The sequence below is a fragment of the Hippoglossus stenolepis genome, chromosome 7 (assembly GCF_022539355.2).
Source record: "Hippoglossus stenolepis isolate QCI-W04-F060 chromosome 7, HSTE1.2, whole genome shotgun sequence".
Classification (NCBI taxonomy): Eukaryota; Metazoa; Chordata; class Actinopteri; order Pleuronectiformes; family Pleuronectidae; genus Hippoglossus; species Hippoglossus stenolepis.
The window spans coordinates 11,073,416-11,094,353 of record NC_061489.1 but is presented as its reverse complement, the minus strand read 5'-3'; the positions used below and the strand labels follow the sequence as shown (position 1 = coordinate 11,094,353).

Here is a 20,938-nt window from a genome sequence, read left to right as displayed (position 1 = left end):
TTAACAGTTGTGATAAGTACTACTTAAGATGATAAAATGTACTTGAGTATTTTTACCCTTCCATCTCATGTTCCATCTACTAACATGGAGAAATTTGGGGTTTACAGCTTTAACTAGTCAGCTACTAAGGGGCGATCAAGACTTCACTTTTGGGGAGTCATCATGTCGTCCATCTTTACTTACAGTATGTGGACTTTTCACTCCATCCAACAGTTTCATCCTTGTTTGCCTTAACATGGACGTGTGTTGACTCCGTGTAAGTGGTTAAAGGAGAAAGATGTAAGTGTGGAAAAAATCCAGCAGGTGAACTAGAGTTTAAGATATTTCATCTTAAGTGTCAGGTCAGATAAAGAAAGAATTTCAATGATCAAACCATTTCTGTTTTCATCTCATTTTAATGCGATGAGGTAAAACTATGTAGTATTTCACAATCTACTGCCATATATTAGATTATTTGTTAATGTTAACCCTTTTTTCCCCCCCAATCCTCACATTAGGAACCACTGAGCTGGAGCCAGGAAGCTGTTTGCATAGCGTCCCATAAAGATGAGAAACAAGGGGATCATTCAATCTCATTTGTAGTATTAGAACAGACATTTCAAAACAAAACGTGTGATTGGAAAGGCCGTTGGTTTCAAATTGTAACTAATTCTTGTCAAACATCAATTTGTTGACCTGGCCAGTGCTTCAGTGCAGCGTTTACACTGGTTAAATGGACAAGATTCTCAATAATTAGAGTCAGCAGCTCCCATTAATCCACGATTTCACATCCATCCATCCATCTTCCATCTGTTCTTGAAAAGTTTAAACAAAGGAAATATCCTGTGTTGGTGATCATTTACATGTATTTATATATAGAGTCAGACATGTCCCCTTGTTTCCAGTCTTTAGTCACCTCGCTAACTCTTGGTAAGAAAACAAATACGTAAAATGACTTATATAAGACTTATTGACTGATTAAATGGCTCCTGTCATCATGAACATACGCATGTCTATGTTAAACTCATTTCCTTTCTACATCTAGAGATGGTGTATACTAAAGAAATTCACCAGGGTCTTTGTTACAGCAAAAAATAAATCTGTTTCTGTCTGTTTTTTGTTTTTTTTAAAAAGGCACTTCTTGTACTCACAACACAAAAGACATGAAAAGTCAATTATCCTGTTGTTAGGGAGCAGGTGTTAGTAACAGCAAAACATTGGTCGATTAAAAAAAAAATAAGACAAAGATGAACTCTAAAACACACTTCCACCCAGTGTTCTGCCCCAGCACATGGGAATACTAAACAATTTTATTTGAAACTACAAAACAAACAACACTTACAGGGCCATTCTGAAGCAATATAAATACATATTCAACAACGGCTTGAAAGTACTTGAAGGAAGAATCACAATAGAACACATAGAAACATGATGGACAAACACCATAAGATCTTTTTTTCTCCTTATATTAAAATGTCTTATAAAAGATTTCAAAGCTTTGACGCGTCTCTTTGCCTTAACAGAGTGAAAAGTAACAATACAATATCAGCCCCCCACCCCCACCCATCGCCCACACAGATCAATTAAGGATTATTATACGACTCAAATTAAATCTATAACCTGCAGTATTTCGCTGATTAGCCAGAGCCAGAGTGATAAGTTCAGCAGTTAGTGCTTTTGTGAAGAGGTCCAGTCAAGCAGAAATGGGACACCTCCTCTGTTCTGCTCCACTGGGCCCCCATTATGATAATAGGCACAGTGGTGAGAGTCAGTGAGTGGGCCAGGGTCCTGAACGGGGGCCACTACTTCTCCACGCTTAGCGCTGATGGGTCATTACTGCAATATGTGAAATCATTAGACGCCAAATGACTCCTCCAACTCGGGAGACATCGACGTGATCTTACAAGGACAAGATTAGACGCGTTGAGAGACTCTCCATGAACTGCAGCTGCACTTTTCCAATGTTCCACTTTATACACTGACTTTAACGTCAACAGGTTAGTGACATGATATGAACTAATCCCTTGCCTACTTCCAGTTGCACTACTCAGCATTTGGCATTGCAGGCAGGCACATTTGAAGTGTCTCGCTAATGTAACAGTATGTGGCGCTGGCGTTAAGCCTCAAATGTGGAAACAAAGTCTGCAGGATAGAGAAATAGACTCGACTTTAACAAGGTGTGGTGCTGGCGAAGAGGAGATGTAGAGTGAGAGCGAGCGAGCCAGAGGCTGGGGAGGGGTAGAGAGGCGAGAGGAGAGAGAGAGAAGTGTTCCTTCCTCTGAAGATGAAGCTTGATCTCTCACACTGGAGCGAAAGCATGGCCTTTGCACAGGGGCTTATCCTTCTTCGAGTAGAACGTCTTCCCCTCCAGGTTGATTTGGCAGAGCTTTAAAAAGATGAAAGAAGACAGACACACGGACGGACAGATTTGAAAACCAGTGCAGAGCAGATATCAGACCTCAACATTGTCGATGTGAATTTACTGAGTTTGCTACTCGGCCAAAGCAGCCACAAATTATTTACCTGACAACATTTGCTTTCACAAAGAATGAGAGAGACGGAGAAGGTGATAGAGTGCAGGTGACAGGTTAAAAGAGAGACAGAGGGGGGGGAGCTCGGGGTCCAGAGATGGAGGCCGATTTTCAGGTGGTACTGTGTTGGGAGACATGGGGGCAAAGAGAGGCCACAGGAGCCGTATCAATCAAAATGACTTACAGCACAGACAAAGCACGTATCGTGCCAGCTGTAGCCCAAGGCCTCCAGAAAGCGATCCCCGGCATCAATCTTAAAGTCACAGCCGTGGCATTTGGTGCCAAACATCTTCTCGTAGTCTGGAGAAAGAGAGAGGGTAGTGATGGGAGAGGAGAGGTTTGTGAGCGGTGAGGGATCAGAATAAATCCCATCAGAGTGAAATAAATTCTAAACGAGCTTTTATCATCCTCGAAACGCCGGTCAAGCATCCTCCTTGACCTCTCAGCGTAGGTAAACATCACTTAACACTTCTCACATGTTCTGAAGCACCGAGTGCCAAACAGGTTTCCTCCTCTTTCATCTTTTAAAAGAACTTCAGGCTTTTCCTCTTGAGGTTGAGCGATACCCCACACACACACACACACACACACACACACACACACACACACACACACACACACACACACACACACACACACACACACACACACACACACACACACACACACACACACACACACACACACACACACACACACACACGATTTAAATGACGGCTCTAACGATGGATGAAGCAGTTTTTGAAGCCAAATGTTGGTCCTCCTCTCTCCTCATTGGCCATTTGATGTTTACCTTTTTTTTTGCCCACCTACTGTACACGAGTGCCTTTCCAGAGTGGAGGGCTGGGATTAGGACGAGGGGGAAATTGCTCCAGATACTTAACTGGATTTGCCAGTCTCTTTCATTACAGGGTCTCTGGGGGAATGTGTCAGGTTATAATGCAGCTTCTCAAGAGCGAGTGGGTGAGAGCCACACAATCCCCTGAAAGATGCTGAGGCAGCAGAATGTTTATCAGAGCTACAGGCATTAGTCAGAGTGCGAGTGCTCCGATTCTGGCGTCGCCTCTGATAAAGCGGCGAACGGCGCCAGGGCCTCAGAAGTGAGTGAGAAGCGCGGCGCCTCGCTAAATCATTTACAGCATAATAGAAGAGCGCACACCATTCATAAAATCCAATAGAGAGATGTATGAAGTAAAGTGGAGCTAAATAGATTACAGCAGATGAAAACATCACACTTTATGATTGACTGCGGTGCGCGCCGAGAGATTCACGATGTCGGCCGGTGACAAAACCCAGGAATAATACAGATGTGCTGTTTGTTTTACAAATATTTTGATGGAAGAAAATGACAATGTCTCCGACAAAACTAGAGATGGGATATCCCCCGGTGAGGTTGTTGCTTTTTGTTTTCTTTGCAAGAAACAACTAGATCACAAAATGCAGAGCCAAGTCATAGAGTTTCTGCAGTGTGCATCCATTTAATGTAAAAAAAATCTTTCATCAAAGTTCAATCACAAACTGAATGCTGTGTGGTGGGATGTGTGTTATCTTTAAGCACTGTTTTCTGAATTGATTTTTCTATTAAACCTGCCACTTCCATGAGCGTCACTGTCTGTTCTATTGTTGCTAACCGCAGAGTGTCTCCTCCGTTCTTGTTCCTGAAACAACGTGAATAATCATGTCCCCTTTTTATTTGAAGCAGAGGAGTTTCACCATGACGACTCCTTCATCTCTTTGATGAAGCCTCAAGAATGTGCGACGGAAAAACCGTTGTATTATTTGATTATATGAGCGAGAGACCTTGAGCGAAAACACACTCTTACTAAACATTCAGAGACGACTCAGGCAAGATTATTGTTTTCAATAAATACTGATTGTTATTACTCTATATCTACATTATTGCTATCACTGACGTTTATTGTTAGATTTGACAGTTTGCAGGCAATTAGTTTGCTTGGGAAGAGCAGACTGAAAACATATTTATCAAGCTGAACTTACTTTGGAAGCTCACACCACAAAAACATGAAACAATTCATGTTTTTTGTGTCCTTAAAATACGACAAAGTCAAACTACTCCACACACAATACACACCGATCTGCTGCTGTTTTTTTCTGTCAGCCATGTTTTCCATCATTTTTTGGTACTTACTCCAGGTGTTAAGACAAGACAATTTGTCATTAGTATTCAGGCTGCTCAACTGCAACAGCTCAGTCTCTCACCTCTCTCACAGTAGGGTTCACCCTCCTCCATGTAAAAAGCTTGGTTCCTGATGGCAGTCTTGCAGGCTGCACACTTGAAACACTCAACATGGTAGGTCATCTTCAGGGCATGCATGATTTCCTGAGAAGGAGAGAAATATATTGTACCGGAAAGTGGAGATACAGCCAGAAAAAAATCCCAGAGTCTCAGCTCTGAAACTGAACATATTCAAGTGTAAAAACGACTTGAGTTTGTATGATTTGATGCGATAAAGCAGCTCTTACCCCCGTGATCTTCTTTTTGCACTTGGCACAGTTGGGAGCATATCGATTATCATGGCACTTGGTGCAGTAGACGGACCCTCTCTCCTCAAAGAAGCCCCCCTCATCCAGGACCGCCTTACACTGTGAACAAGTGAATTCCTCCGGGTGCCAAGAACGTCCCAGTGCCACCAGGTACCGACCCCTGAAAAAAACACACACACACGTCATTTTTTTAATCTGCTAAATAGCTTTAAGATTCACTACTGGTAATAACAACAATACTCATCATTGCGAGTTATATGTCAAGGTTGGATGCATCTGCAACATGGAATAACATACAGAGAAATCTAAAGCTCAACTCTTTTTTATCCAAAGCGCAATTTACCTTCTATACCATGTTTTACCTTCAACTGTTCTTCTTTTAATCGATTCATTTGTTTTAAATGAAAGTTCATGTATTTACTAATACGTATTTATGTCTTTGTGTTTTCTTGGTGCCTTGGAATGTTTTCTGCACACAGCTGTATGGTAAATGTATTTCCGAGTAAAAAATAAAGGTTGAATGAACTCAACACAGCTACAATGGAAACATCAGCTCCACTCAAGGCTAGCAACGCACACCGAGGTACAACGCTCCCTTTGTGACCCAAAGCTGAGATACCTTTTTAAATTCTACTGACTTTGTGCCTTCCTTTGTTGGAAAATAAATCGTCTCTCTTCTGTAACAGTGACCAGAATAAGAACCAAGATTTTGGTGTTATCTGAGAAATGTGTGAAATGAGATTTAAATGATTTAAAAGCCAGCGTAATGCTCATCTCCAGTGATAACAAGACGTGTCCTAACCGTTAATTACACTGACTGACTTCATTTTCTGGAGACACACAGTCTGTCACTGTTTATATTAACTGTCTTCACTGATGTGTCATTTCTTTAACAGAACTTTGAAAGGAGCAAACACTGATTAGACTTTATTCCAAAAAAATGCATCAATCAAACTGTCAGCGTAGATATGTTTGTGTCATCCTATACCTGATGATTTTGTTGCAGGCCCCACACAGCGGGGTCCTCCCGCTGTCCTCAGGTCCCTGCTGCGCCGCCTGCAGGATGGAGCTGCGGCTCTGCATTGGTGTCGGCTGGGCCGGCTGCTGGTGCTGGGTTACGACAGTGCTGGTTTTGTCTGGGCGAAAGCGGTCTGCGAAATTACTGTCGGTGACCCAGGGTGGTCGACAGGAGGGACCTGAACTGCCCGCCACTGCAGCTGTGGTCTTTGAGCCTGAGCCAGAGAAAGCAGAGTGATTTGTTTTGGAATTAGGACACGGAGGAAAAACTTGGCTGCGACTTGGAATAATTTCACAAAAGGAAGGGGGCTCTTTATGTAATATGCATGATGGCTGCTGTGACAGTTTTGCCTGTCATGTTGTTGCTGCCGATGCTCATGTATTGACACTTAATAAGAATCTATTAACAGAACCTGTGCTGGGCTTCTTTTTATGCATCAGCAGGAGCAGAAACTCACCATCTGGTTTATCTGCTGCCTGGGCCTTGGCAGGTGAAGGAGTTGGCTCAAGGCTGTGGGGAGAAAATGACTAATTAGAAAAAGGTACACATCTCTCTCTCTCTCTCCTCTCTCTCTCTCTCACACACACACCCATCTCAGTAACCATGGTTACTACTCAATGCATGAGCATCATGTTGGATATCAGCGGCCATGATTGCCTCCATTATGTTGTTGCCACAGATAATGTTTTGTATGAACAATTAAAGGCAACATCATCATTAATATTAATCAGTATCCACTAGGGCCAGAACAATATGAATTTGCGTGAGTCAATGCTGATACCAATATTATGGAGTAAAACATCTCAGATACAGATGTATCAGCTGATATAAATGGGGTTTTTTTTTATTTGGCAAATAGATTATAAATAGAATAGTACTATAGAGCGCATACCTCCGCCAGGACCAATAGTCCACTCAAATTTGATAAAACTGCACCAAATTTCACACATTCATATCAATAAATGTGCCTGATTTTTTTCAGTGAGATCCATTAATTATCACCTGAGAAAACAGTGAAAACGTTTTTAGTTTTTTTTTAAACTCTCACAATGTGTAAGAAATTTAAAAAAATTATCCTGGATCCAGTTCCACACCAAAATGTAATGGCTGCTTTCCTGACCCAAGTCAAATCCAGGTATTTTACTGCAATCTCGCTTATAAATAAACCAACAAGGGGACGGGGGTAAAAAACAAATCCACTTTGGTGGAGGTAAATATTCCTTAAATGTTGTGATCAAACCCTTATGACAAAGAAATGTAATTGAGGCTAGAAGTTTTACAGTTCAACCATAAACTTTATCATTAATAATTATATATAAAAAAGAAAACAAATACAACCAACTATGTCGCGCTTGAATTAGGAGGGTGAACATAATTTCTACCTTCAAATGTAAACATGAATGCAAATTTTCTCTGCATTGTTCATTCTGTAAAGTAAAACTTTTCATATCAGTAAACATGTGAAAGTAATACCTGCATGTATTTCTTTCAAACGTCTTACCTCAGTTGGCCTGCATGCTGGTATTACTTTCACATGTTTACTGATATGAAAACTTATGCGGGCCAACTGATGTAATGGTTGGGCTCTAGAATCAACAGGATAACATCATCTCACCTGCTGTGCCAAGATACGCTGCTTTCATGACATAATTTCAGCGGAATTTTTCTAAAGAGATACTGGACTGTTTGTCTCTGAAGTCCATTTTATATGATAATACAAATCTTTGGAGAAAACAAATCTGATACGGAACAGAAGATACGAAGGTGTGCATCTGATAAACACGTCTTGCTCTTATTATGTGAGCAGAAAGAAACCTGCACATCGTCTCGGATTGATTGACGTCATCACAGGCAAAGTTGGGAAAGAAAAAACTCATCAGAGTTGAATGCAAAAGAGTTTCACTTCAAGCCTGCGTGTGTGCAATAAAGAGCTGCTCCTACATTTGAAAGTTATGTTACCCGCAGCAAGCGTCACCATATTCAGAAAATCTTCAAAACCCTGACTGAGATTGAAAAACAACTTCTGAACCAAGTCAGCGAGCTCTGGAGGCGTCTCATCTTGGGAAAAAAAATATAACAGCGCCTTAGGCATCTATCATGTTTACATCATCAACTGTGCCATCTACAATACACTAATGAAACATGATGAAATCACTCCTCATTTGCAAAGGAAGAAGAGGAAGGAGTGAAGTGAATTACGCCGCAGCAGCCTTGTTCTATAGCGCCGCCTGTGTCGGGTTAAATCCGCCTATCAATTAAAACACAAAGAGTAAACACAAAAACGTTACAGAGGGAGGAGAAGTTACAGAAACACAACTGGGAGGAATCTAACCAAACAATCTCTGCTGCTTTCCAAACAGCATATTCTGAATAATAAAAAGGACAATAAATCCCCCCTGCAATAGCAGGAAGATGGCTTGCAGGGCTGGTGACGGAGAGAGGAAGTTCAATCTTAGGCAGGTAAGACCCCCATTAAAGATGGATTTTAGGATTGAAACTACAGCAGGACAGATAAAGGAACAAAAGGAGCCTGGATGAGAGGGATCTCAGGGCAAACAAAGGACAGAACAAACCCGTTATAGCCTGTTTGACTCACAGACCCAAGGTCAGCTGCCCTCCACCCATTCCTGCCTCCTGGAGCGCCACCTAACAACTCACAACACAACATCCTGGTCAACACTGCGTCTGCTGCCCCCCCTGGCTACGCTCCCCTGCCATGCTGCCCTACATCACAACACGGCCGGTGGCTCTGACTTCTCACGCACCTCTGAGACGTTTGTTTGGCTGCGCCTCACTGCTGAAGGTTGCAGGTGCAAATTGGAGAACATCCTCTACAGCTGCTTATTCCTACCCGGAGCAGCCGGATCATGTCTTCTTGACATTTTCACTGCTTTCAACCTCCTCCTCCCCCTCTGTACGCTCAGCGAGAGGCTCAGTGTTGCAGGTGCACAAAATTCCTGCATCACAGACGTTCCAGACAGCACCCCATGGAACATTTCCTTGACATTTGCTGTTCACTCTTTACACCTCTGATTTTAGATTCCCCCATGTTTTGGATTTTCTTTTCGGGGCTTCATCCCCTGTGGGATGCATCAAACTGAGCAGTGAAGATAGCAGAGAGTTTGTTGGCAGCTCAGCAGCCGGCAGAAAGAGGGGAGCAGGTTTTGATTTCAGGCGGAGCAGGAAGCCTCTGACATGTGTCACCCTCCACAGTGAGACGGTAACGATGATGCAAACAGGAGCCCCGACGGTGACAACTGGAGGAAAATGTCAGAGAATGGTGGCACGCGTCCTGGAGAGCAGAGGGAGCCTGTACGCTACAGACTGCTCGGGTTTTAATTAACAAGCTCTTTCTGTCATTCATCGTTCCTTATTGTTTACAAGGCACATTATGTGAAGAAAACATGTGCAGAGGCGGCAGGCTCTTATTACATGCACCGTGTTGAAAGGGATATTTCTCCCTTTTTTTTTATGTACTATTACATTTTCTTTGTTTCCCATCATCATATTATTGTTACTGCTGAAATTCCTACACATGGTTGTCATGGTTGATTTGTGCTAATTTTCCAAATCTGACATTAAGCGTGTGCTGACGCCGTCCTGCATTTACACCTTTTGGATTGACTGATTGCTACAAAATAGATTTCGCCTATTTAGGTATTTATGTGATAATATCACTAATTAGCAGTTAGTTACCAATAACATTCTACGCTGCTCCTAGTTTGCATTTTCAACACATGCTTCCCCTTTTTACAACAGAGTAATATTACAAGAACATAGTAATAATTTTATGAGGAAAACATTTCGTAATATTATGAAAATAAAGTCCTAATTTAATGAGTAAAAAGCCTTAATATTATGAAAATACACATAACAATTTTTGGGGGGGAATAAATAGCAAGGACAACTCGTGATCACCAGAGTTTAACCAATCTCATTGGACTTTGAGCAACATCAAATCCCTGAATATCACAGATATCACCGACGACAGCCTCGACCACTATCAAACATTTTGTCTCGCACAATAGAGGAAATTTCTTTCTTCACAATAGACAGTTTCCTGCCCAATCTGCTGAAAGTCCTGATACTTATTTGGTGGAAATGAGCCAAAAGATATAACTTAAGAAGATGCTCCACATTTCTCTTTTTAACACAGGCAACAGGCTGATGCTCAGATATTCTCTCTGTAAAATGACATTATTCTCATAAAATTTCAACTTTATTCCTATACAATTATTATAACCCTTTAAGTGGCTAACATTTTCTGTAATACTTTTTAAATGTAATTTACCAATTGGAATTTAATTTAAATTCAAACAACAATTTTAGTCTAGTGTTGCTGCTGTACTGATCATTACTTCTTCACACGATGTGACAGAACATTTCTCGTTCACTCCCCTCAGCTCACGTTTTTGTTGGTTCCAAGTTTCATCTGCCAAGTTCCTGATCCCATGTTTCCATCACAAACCATTAAGTTAAATCACCTTGTAACTAGAAACCAGCCGTTGTTTTTCTCCTGGACACCAAAGAGCCACGGCACATTTTGTACCATGTCCCCAGGGAAGGTTTCTGAATAGTTCACAGCAGTCTTTTTATACAGTTTTATATCCGTGTAAAAATCTGACCCTCAAAATGTTTTATGACATCTTATCTATCAGATTTGGTGATTTTCAATGTTTTGTATGGAGCTATCTGACCATTTTACTGCTGTCACTGCTCAGCTGAACTCTAAATATAAAATGTTGGTATTTTCATTAGGTTTTAAATACTCTTTAGATATTTTATTTCAGGCAATTGCAACAGAATAAAGGCTTTATTTTCCCGATGTGCACATTGTGCACTTCGGGAATGTGTATTACTCCATGCGTGCGTGTGCTCATTTGTTGTTTTTATGCCCGACTACACAACAATTTTCTCTCTGAGGCAATAAAAATAAACCTTGAACCGTGATCTTTGAGAGGACACCCCATTAATTCAGAACTCCATGAATAGCATGGAAAAGCCCGTTTCTACATAATCATTTTTGGTCTGTACAACAGGTGAATAAGGAAAGTGTTGCGACTCAGCAGAAGAAAGAGGGAAAATAAGAATAAACAAGAAGAACGGAAACACAGGAGAAAAGGACAAAGAAGCAAGAGTTTCTGTTTTCAGGTGTTTTTTATATATATTTTTGATGACAGCAGGAAAGAAAAGGTACAGATTTATCTTCCTTTTCTTTTTAAATGGTTGGAGAAGTCTACAAGATGAGGGGATCAGAAATGAAAACTCTAAAAGATGAAGAACTCAGTAAATGGAAGCAGGCAGAGAGAGAGAGAGAGAGAGAGAAAGAGAGAGAGAGAGACAAAAGGATCAAAGGAGGGTGTGAACCACAAAATCAAAAGAAGAATTAACAAACAGAAATGTGCTTCCCACCGCTGAGACCCCCTTCCCACCTCCCCACTCGTTTACTCCGAGTAACGCAGTGTGAAATGGAAAATAGGTCTACAAACACAGTGGTCCACAGTGTTGTCAACAATCATCAAGTCAGACATTCAGAGGGAGATCTTCCACTTAGGCTCAGTATGCAAGGTTCCACTTTGGGCTTTGTGATCTAGGCTACGTTTCTTGTATTTTTGCTTTGCTTAATCTTTATTTCCCCAAACTTCTTTTTTTTCACCCCCATCTGTTATCCGAGAGGCGAATTTGTCAACTGCCATTGGACGGTCAGCTATCTCCGTCGTCTTTGCGGTGTGGCTATCGCTAGCAGGCTCTGGCCGGGCTCGGCATCCCATGGCGTCTGGGGTGTCGCTCAGGATTTGATATTGAGGGCACGGGCAGACCTGTCGTGGTGCCAATCTCTCAGACGGGCATAGCGGGGACTCTGAATCTCGGTGAGGAACTTTTCCCTGCCCCAAGCAACAGAGATATGAAACAGAGATAGACAGGAAGGAAATAGATTGTAGGGGAGAGGATGAATTAGAAGAAAAAAAGAAGAGCAGGAGAGAGCAGAAAGTGGAGTAAAGTGCACAAAAAGGTGAAATAGTATCAGAGGGATGAAGCAGGTGAAACAACACAGAAACAGAAAAGCTAAGATAGGTTAAGAGGTAAATTACAAAGTGAATTCAAGGGATAGTTTTTTTTTGCTTTCTTGGCGAGAGATGCATGAGAAGAAAGACAATGGATGAGGCAGGCTAGCTATAGAACTCTGTTCCAAGTCTTTATGCTATGCTAACTGGATGCTAATATCTATAGTCGATATCTATAATTATCAACATAAATGTCACTTCATTATTTCTTTTAAGTTTAAAGATTTTTGCTCCTGAGTGAAGGTTTTGGTTTTAAACTCTTCTTTACGAACAGAGAATCACAAACAAAAAATTTAAAAACATTTTACAAATCTATTGATTAAATTATATTTTTAACAATATTGATATTTTGCCCAGTGTTTATATATCTTCTCATCCAACTTTCAGCATGAAAGCAAATAAGCTGGAATATCTATTCAAATTTTCTGTTAAAAGAAATTATTTAATTTAGTCACAGAGCAGATTCTTGTACTTATGATGCAAAGTAGGTTCAAATCACACCACAAACGCCAGTGTTTAAAGCAGCAATATTTCAACAGCAAAACACAACTATCTCAAATGTAGAAGTTGAGATATAATTCAAAATAAGACTTAAACTCAAGCTTCCACACAAACACACAACGGATCAAACCAATGCCACTCCAGTTTTTACCTGGACCTCTTCATGTTTTCATCATCTGGGTCCTGCACTGAGAGATCCAGGAGAGACACACACATCAGCATCATGTCTTGCTGATAAAAGTTGACACACACCTACTTCTGCCTTTCTAACAGACAAATAGCCAGTTGAGCCTATACGGACTCACACAGCATTAGAAATAATGTACATTACATGAACAGGTGGCTCCTACACACATGATCAACATGTAGAAGTGTAGTTGATTTTTCAGACTGATTACAGTCATGGAAAAATAAGAGCCACCTGACAGTGGAGACCCCGCTCCACAGCTGAAAAATAGACCCCCTGTGTAATCCACCGTTACTGTGTCGCTCACTCTGACAGCGACTATGATCAAATCAACAGCTCACTCATAGGCCTCCCTCTCTGCAATGTCACTTTGCAGGACTGAGTCCTGACTTACTGAAGTCGGTGCCTGTTAGCTGGGCCAGGATGCGGAAGGAGCGGGACTGGGTGGTGCCGGTGCGGGGCTGCCAGTCCTCAGTGTCCTGAATCAGCCTCTTCTTGCTGCGGTCGTTTGGGATAAAACAGGCCATGTTGTCCACCCTGAGGCCGTGCCTGCACACACACACCCAGCAGCAGCACACGGCAGGCCAGTTAACACAACCCCATCAAGGGACCACCCACTCACATCAACCCAACTAATCAAGTGACCTTGAAAATAGAGGACACCCCAAGCACATCATGCAATATTTAAGAGCAATGCTCAGTATCACAGTCACGCAATAAGCGAGCTAATGGATGGCCATTACTTAGATTTCTCATGGGCACACTGTAGACTCATAAATGGACATTAACGCATTAGAAACTGTATTTATAACTGTCATTAAAATCAATGGGCAAAAAGCTGTCAGAATTACAGCATCTAGCCTTGATTGTGGACGACTTTTACTACATAATAAAGCTTTTATTCTGCTAAACAACTCAAGAAGCAGCACAGCTTTTCACTTCAAGCTTTTTTTTTCCCCCTCAACACATTTGTAGGTGAACTGCAGCATGCATTCGTCAAAAAGCAAGTAGAGGATGAAAGATGGATCTCATTTTAATGACCTGGCATCTTTGTTCTGTAAATCCAATCATTGAATATACACGAGAGCATCAGCGCTTTTCTCTCGTCATTATGAGCCTGGCCATAATAAACTACTGAGCTGACAAACGAGCCTGCATGCAGCTGCCCCTTACTTGGAGTCTAGGTACACATCGTCATAGTAAGTAGCTTCACCCCTGTAGAATAGACCACAGATCAAACAGAGAATGTATGGAGTTAGCAGAGGAAAGACAAAGAACAGATGGCAAGTAAATATTAGAGATGGAGTTTATCTTATTAGATCTAATATATATGTGTAATTCAGGCCTGTGCATCATTTAAACCTGTCCAGACTTGTGAGATGGCAACTGCAAATGGTGAAATGGATTCTAAGGCTACATCCATACTACCATGCTTTTGTATGGAAAAACGCAACAACAACGCAAAGCTACGGTTACGCGTGGCGTCCACACTACTCCGGAGTTTTAGACCTGCTAAAACGGAGAAGTTTGGAAATGCTGCTGGCCCCTTTTTTAGATTGCAAGCTCTGGGCTACGTTTCAGTCTGGAATGACAGAAACGGAGATGTTTCGAAAAATTGTCCAAGTCACTCACTTGCTGATTGGTTGATACATTTTCGGCCACTGCGTAGCTTTCGCTGATTCATCAGGTTGCTATCACACAAACCCTTTCCAGGAGAAAAACAACCGGCATAAGCCTCGGCTACCAGTGTGGAACGCAACATGGTTAATTAATTAAAAGAAGAAGAATTCCTATTTACACCAGGACACACACATGCCCAGTGTAAGTGAGCGGTCATGTGATATATTATTATAGGCAAGTTAGTATGGAAAGGAATTGACACTGATATGGAGCAAAACTTGTGTTGAGAAAGAGGGTTTTAGTTTGAAAACACAGGTTTTCAAAAGAAATCATAGTAGTATGGATGTAGCCAACAGAGCAGTCGTGCCAAACCCGAGGGTCGGCCCACAATAGGCTTTACACTGCTTTGTTTCAACAGGTCACAAGACAAAAAGGTTGGGAAACACTACGCTAAAGGATGGAAATCATACACAAGTTTGAAAAACAATTTAAAAAGGCAAAGAAATATACTAACTTGTCAAGAGTTTCCATCTGCAGAGTTAAAAGACAGGAGTAAAAAAAGACAGGAGGAGGAAGGAGAAGGAGGTCAGAGTTCAGTTTGGGGTTAAATGAGAAACAGAACACGTCAATATATGACAGAGGTTTTACACAGCAGAAGATTAAAAAATACTGCAGGATGCAAAAAAGAAAACAAGCAGGAGGTGACACGAGACATGCTGTCATTGTCAAACAGCTCAGTGAAACAGTGAGAGAGGGGGTTGTCTGCCTGTCAAACCTTCTATTGTCACCCTGACCCAAAATGACTCCCGACATTTGGCACAAAACCTTCGCCGTTCTGCTCCTCTCGCCCATGTGCACAAATTCTTGTCATTGTTATGTAAATCCCTGTGCATTTGACAAAAAAGCCCCTTGCCTGATTTGTGTGTCTCTGCAGTTTGTCTAATTTTCCTCCCACAAATGCCACGGCAGCGACCTCTTATGATGTCGGAAATAAGCTCTGTACAAACAACATCACACAAAACCTGTTTCAATGCAACACGTCTGGACACATTAGTCATACGCCGTTTGCATCAAACTGTTTACGGTCTGAGGAAATCCAACAATGTCTTCATCAAACCCCGGCTGACACTTTTAATTAGGCTGCATTCTTTTCAAAGAAGGCCTGGGGAACGCGTTCGGGCCATCTGCAGAGAAACTTCACGAGCATGTGACGCCTCTCCAGGGGTAAGCGAGTGAGGCTGCTTAAATAATCCAGCGACGGGGCCGTAAAGGCCGTGTGGGAACTCGGCAGAATTTATGAGCCGGGCTAAAAACGGCAACAGACCACGTCTCACCAATGGCTGCAGTCCGACGACCACCATGACCCAAATTACAGGAGCCCGACAGGCCTACTCCTGAAGACCGTGTCATGACATATAGAGCCAGTTTCAGGATCCTTTAAAATATATCCTGCAATCCCTGTAAAATCTGAAAAACTGAGTGGTAAAATAAAACTGGAGGATACTGCCGTTTATCTCTTTCATAATTATAGCTGCAAGAGTTCGCTCCATTTTTTATGCACAGCAGAAATTATTGCATCTTTAAAATCATCTTTCGAGCCAAGTTACTGTTTTACAGTTACAAGCAGAGGTCAGAAGCCAAACTGATCAAGAAAGTTTTCAAAGAGAAACTTTTGCAGCCGCATTAAAGATTCGATTTTTTTTTTTTATTTCAACACAACAGATCAGAAGTTTGCTTGAGGGACTCAACATCAGAGCTGGTGAGAAATAATTTTAACTTCTGGCACATCAAATGTATTTCAGTGATTATTCAGTTCCAGCTTTTAGGTCCGAAAAAGATCCACCAAGATATTCCATTATTACTCTGATGTAACTTAGGGGACAATATGGCCAAAAATTACATCAAGATAACCCATTTTCATATCAATAATTATCACGACAAATGCCGAGTTTAAAGACAGATTTTTGCTCCAGAGCAGAGAATCACAATCACAAAATATTTTACAGATCTGAGGTGGAGCAGTTACGTGTTATACCTCCTCTATGTGCATGATGCATAAGCATTTTATTTATATATATTTGACTTGTTATATTGCTATTATTGAAAACTATATTGTGGTAATTACAGATATTGTTTTATTTCCCTGCCAGTTTAGTGCCGATCAAGTTCTAAATCATTTGAAAGTAATCAATTCTGCCATTTGTATAAGATAGAGGTAAGAATCACAGCCAGTAAATAACAAATCTGTTGAAATAGGAAATCAGTTATAAAAAGGTAGATTGTTTTGCGAGAGATGATTAATTTCTCTAAGACCGTAAAGTCTTACATTTTGGTTTGTGTCACACACACACACACACACACACACACACACACACACACACACACACACACACACACACACACACACACACACACACACACACACACACACACACACACACACACACACACACACACACACACACACACACACACACGATGATAGGGGGAGGTTTGATGGAAAATAAATCTATATTTACAAAAATAAATGACAACTTCTGCAGCGTCAAAAGAAATTCACCCGCAGAGTGTGAGAACAAAACTCATTTTACGAGACCACAAATGTGTGAGTTATCATCAACACGTCTAATCTCTGTAAAAACAGTTTGTGTCTTCTGATAAAATCCAGTGTTGAGGAAGACAGTATAATATCTGTCTGAACCAAACTATGATAAACAAGAAAGTGTGGATCTGTTTTGACAAAAGGTCAACAACCTCGTCCTTATTGCATTAGTTGTTCTGTGGTCGGCGTCTGTCATGACACAATATGACGGCAGGTTACTGTTACTGCTGGTGAGACCAACAGCACAAGGTTATAAAACAGCAGACATATGCTTTTCGTCTTACTAATATTAATAGAGCGGGTCGATTAACTTGATCTCAGCATTTGTTATGTTTAATTTGTCTTTGTTCTTGTCTGTAATGCTTCTTAAAATCAGTGACAGCATTTTGGCAACACGCTGTAGCCGTGATTGAAGTCAGTTCTTGACGTAATGCAGTTTGGGAATCCCAACGGGGTTATTTTCCCTTTAGTGTAAAACCAGAATAATGAGACGTCAAAAATACCATTAAAACCACATCAGTCACATTGTGGTTCAGAAGGTAATAGTGTTTATTCATCCACCTACCCATTCTGTGGCTGCTGCATACTGGCACGGCCCTGCGAGCAAGGCGTGTTAAGTTTGGGCGAGTAGGCAACAGGTTTAATAGAAGGTCCTGAGTTGGCACTAACACCACCTGCTGTAAATGGCCTCGCCATCTTGTTAATGGCTGTGCTGGGGGCAAAGGAGTACTTTGGCTGAACAGAAGCCGGAGCAAGCGAGTCCTATGAGGGTGAGGGAGAGGGAGACAATGCAGCACAGTGCACAACATGCAGTTAGACATTTCTGACACACAGTAAAAGTTCCTTCTGCTGTTGCACAATCCCAAGCGGTACGTTAAGAAAGCCTCCCGTGCAGCCCAATATTTTCTCATAGCAAATGATTACTCTGTGCTGCAGGAGTGGCTCTGTCAAAGCCTGCAGGCTTTTCTCTGCACAAGTGCGTAAGAAGTGTGAACACAGCCATTTTATTTGTGTTGGCCGTCAGCCAGGGACTGGCCAAAGTAATCTGCTGCTGCTGGTAAAAACCCCAAAAAACTAAATGTTCAAGGTGAGAAATTGTCATATTTGACTGACATGACTCACTAATGAGATTCCACACTGAGCATTATGCCCAGCCTGCAGGAACACCTACTAAAATGGAACATTGACTTTGTGAGAGCATTATATTCCAGCTGTTTCACTAAAACAGCGTGCAGCACAAAGCAGTTCACGACACCACTGTGCCATTCAGACTGTAATCAGCTGGGCAGGGGACTCTCCAGAGGGTTTGGCAGTGGAGCTGAAAGCTTCAGTATTCGTCTGCTGTCAGGGATTGTGCAAGGCATTACAAAAACACACTGCAGGGAATTTCAAAAGAAGATTCACAACACACTCCATCCAGCAAACATCTCATTTAGCAACTCACTGGTGCTTAGCTAATGCACAGCACACGGACTCTGTGAGAGCTTGACAGGTGAATCAGATGGATTTAAACACAGGGTGACACAACACACTGGTGAGGCCAGTGGTGGACAATGATTAAAAGGAAGTTTCAGATTTAATTACATTTCCCTGTAGTTCAGTAGCAGACCATGCAAAAAGCATCCAAGTGGCAATTATAGTCTTACCTTCTGCTCTCCACCTGCTTTGTAAAGTCTGTGGAGAGAAAAGAACCGTAATTAAAACATGGTTTCATTAAAATCATCTGAAAAACATTTACATCACAGTCTGAATATACAGTCTGCGATTTCTACATCCCCAAAGTTTGCAGGATTTCAGTCAAAGGAAAAGTTATTTTTCACACAGCCTCCATCCAAAAAGGAGTGATTTTAATTAATTGAAACTTCAAGACCAACAATGAGAAAATACATCAAATAAATAAAATGGAGACTAATAGCTGGAGAGAGCTACTTCAGCTATAACTTGGTCAGTGGAGTGAATATAGTCCTCTTATCAAACCACATTTAAGTTCACTCGATCCAGATTTGTATCCTGCAATCCTACAAAAAGTGAGAAAAAAAAATCCTCCGAATCTGCACCAAAACTATATGGATTCTGTCTTGGGTCAAACCCCCTCTTCACAAAGTTTCACGGAAATCCGATGAGTAGTTTTTGTGTAATCCTGCTCCTTCAAACAGAGACGAAAACATTACCTCCTTGGCGAAGGTGATATGGATTCCAAAAGAGGGAAAGTTGTGACAGAACTTTGGACCCCACTATATTTTACAGGCTGTGTCTTTTTGTTGTAGTTCCCTTTGGAGAAAACATGCATGCTTTGACTGCAAAAACAGGGAGTTTCAGTCTCTTTGCTAAATGCTTGAGACAGTTTTATTAGGGGTTTTGCAAACAAGTGATCACACCGGCTTTAAACAAGTCCAGTTAAACCCACTTATCTGAACTGCTCAGAGACGCCAGAAAGGAAGAAAACACTCAAAATATCCCCTGTACTCGTCTAAGAAGTAAAAAGCAGTCCTGCACAGAAAACAAATCAAGTTTGGGTTATAACTGCACCTTTGTTTTTATATCTGAACTTGTGGTTTAGATAATTGGGTTCAAACTGGACATGTTTGCTGATATCACTTGTGTTTTAATTCCCCGTGGACTCCACAGTCTTCAGCCAGTTCCCTGTCTGCTCATATATCAGTGGTTATGCTAATCAGCAGACGAAACAAAGACAGAAATAATGTGAGAAAAGAATCAGGTCATAGAATCACTGAAGTTAGCTCTCCTCTCATTATGCACTCTCTAAAACGCACTACTTTTCTTATCTGCATATCAACCACTACCCAGCTAATATGATACCGCAGGTGGCCCAGTGATGTACACTGCTCTAATCCCACGACTGACATTATCTCTGTGCCCTTGCTGGCTGGAGCAGCACAGCCGATAGTTCATTAAAAAATAAAATATACTTACAGGTTTACAGTGCTGGTGGCTCCTAATGCAGCCAAACATAAAGCACTACCGTCCCCTGACCACAGTTTGTACATTCTACACAAAGCTCGTCGCCCTCATTGTTTCAGAGCGCGGTCACACACACAAAACAGTGCCCACTGCATCCATTACAGACCGGATGACGACAGGGCCGCGCAGATCCAGAGAAGAGGAGCAGAGGCGCACTGACATGTCTGTGCACGTCACATTTCTGGGAAGACAAATAAATGTGACACTCGCAGCGCTACCCCACAATTTGATGAGTCACCGCTGAAATCGGGAGATATGAGGAATGTGTATGACAGCTGTTCCATCTCTGTATTTATTCTGGCAAATCGAGCTTAAATGAGCAAACACGGAACTGATTAAGTCACCGCAGCATGGGATAAGTTTGACCTGCGCTGAAACGGAATACGAGCGCCGTATGAGATCATTTCCTGCCTCATTTCACGGGTCACTTAGTTTAGATGATGCATGTTGGGCTTTGAGCTGATTTCAGATAAAACGTGAAGTTGCTCTACAGGAATGAAAACTCCCACGACACCATTAACACCATCGCACACATCGGGAATATAATCAAACCTCCAACCACAACTATCCAGACCACGATCATTGGATTTGAACAAAATGAGGCACTAAAGCAAACAATGGGACCTCGGCTCATCACCGTGCAGCTGTCCTCCTCTCTTGACATAAAGGAAGCTGTGGATGGCAGCCAAGATACGAGTGAATAAAACTGACAATAGCTCCTCTCTGATAAGTGTAACGGGGACACAATGTTTGCTTGTCTTACAATACAGCAACAATGGGAGAGGGAGGGAGTGGAAGAATGTGAAATGTTTACCATCCCTGGACTCCACAAGGAGATGAGAAATAGAGGAGGCAAACCACAGAGAGCTGGAGCAGTATGGCCGCAGTTAAGTAAACACGCCGGGTTTATTGCAGGACTATCAAAATATTACACCACTCACTGCGTAT

The 20,938-nt window shown here is 41.7% G+C and overlaps 1 protein-coding gene across 1 annotated transcript in view; it reads right to left on the bottom strand.

Moving 5' to 3' along the window:
• Positions 1 to 375: 375 nt before the first annotated feature.
• The window catches only part of pdlim7 (PDZ and LIM domain 7), a 34,804-nt gene continuing 14,241 nt past the window's right edge, over positions 376 to 20,938 (bottom strand). Inside the window, exons 4-11 of the mRNA XM_035161779.2 lie at positions 18,655 to 18,682; positions 17,574 to 17,770; positions 6,491 to 6,543; positions 6,004 to 6,247; positions 4,995 to 5,175; positions 4,731 to 4,851; positions 2,695 to 2,810; positions 376 to 2,365 (exon numbers count right to left, since the gene is read on the bottom strand). Of these exons, the coding sequence (XP_035017670.1) occupies positions 2,279 to 2,365; positions 2,695 to 2,810; positions 4,731 to 4,851; positions 4,995 to 5,175; positions 6,004 to 6,247; positions 6,491 to 6,543; positions 17,574 to 17,770; positions 18,655 to 18,682 (1,027 nt within the window). The 3' untranslated portion in view covers positions 376 to 2,278. The remainder of the gene's footprint in view (positions 2,366 to 2,694; positions 2,811 to 4,730; positions 4,852 to 4,994; positions 5,176 to 6,003; positions 6,248 to 6,490; positions 6,544 to 17,573; positions 17,771 to 18,654; positions 18,683 to 20,938) is intronic.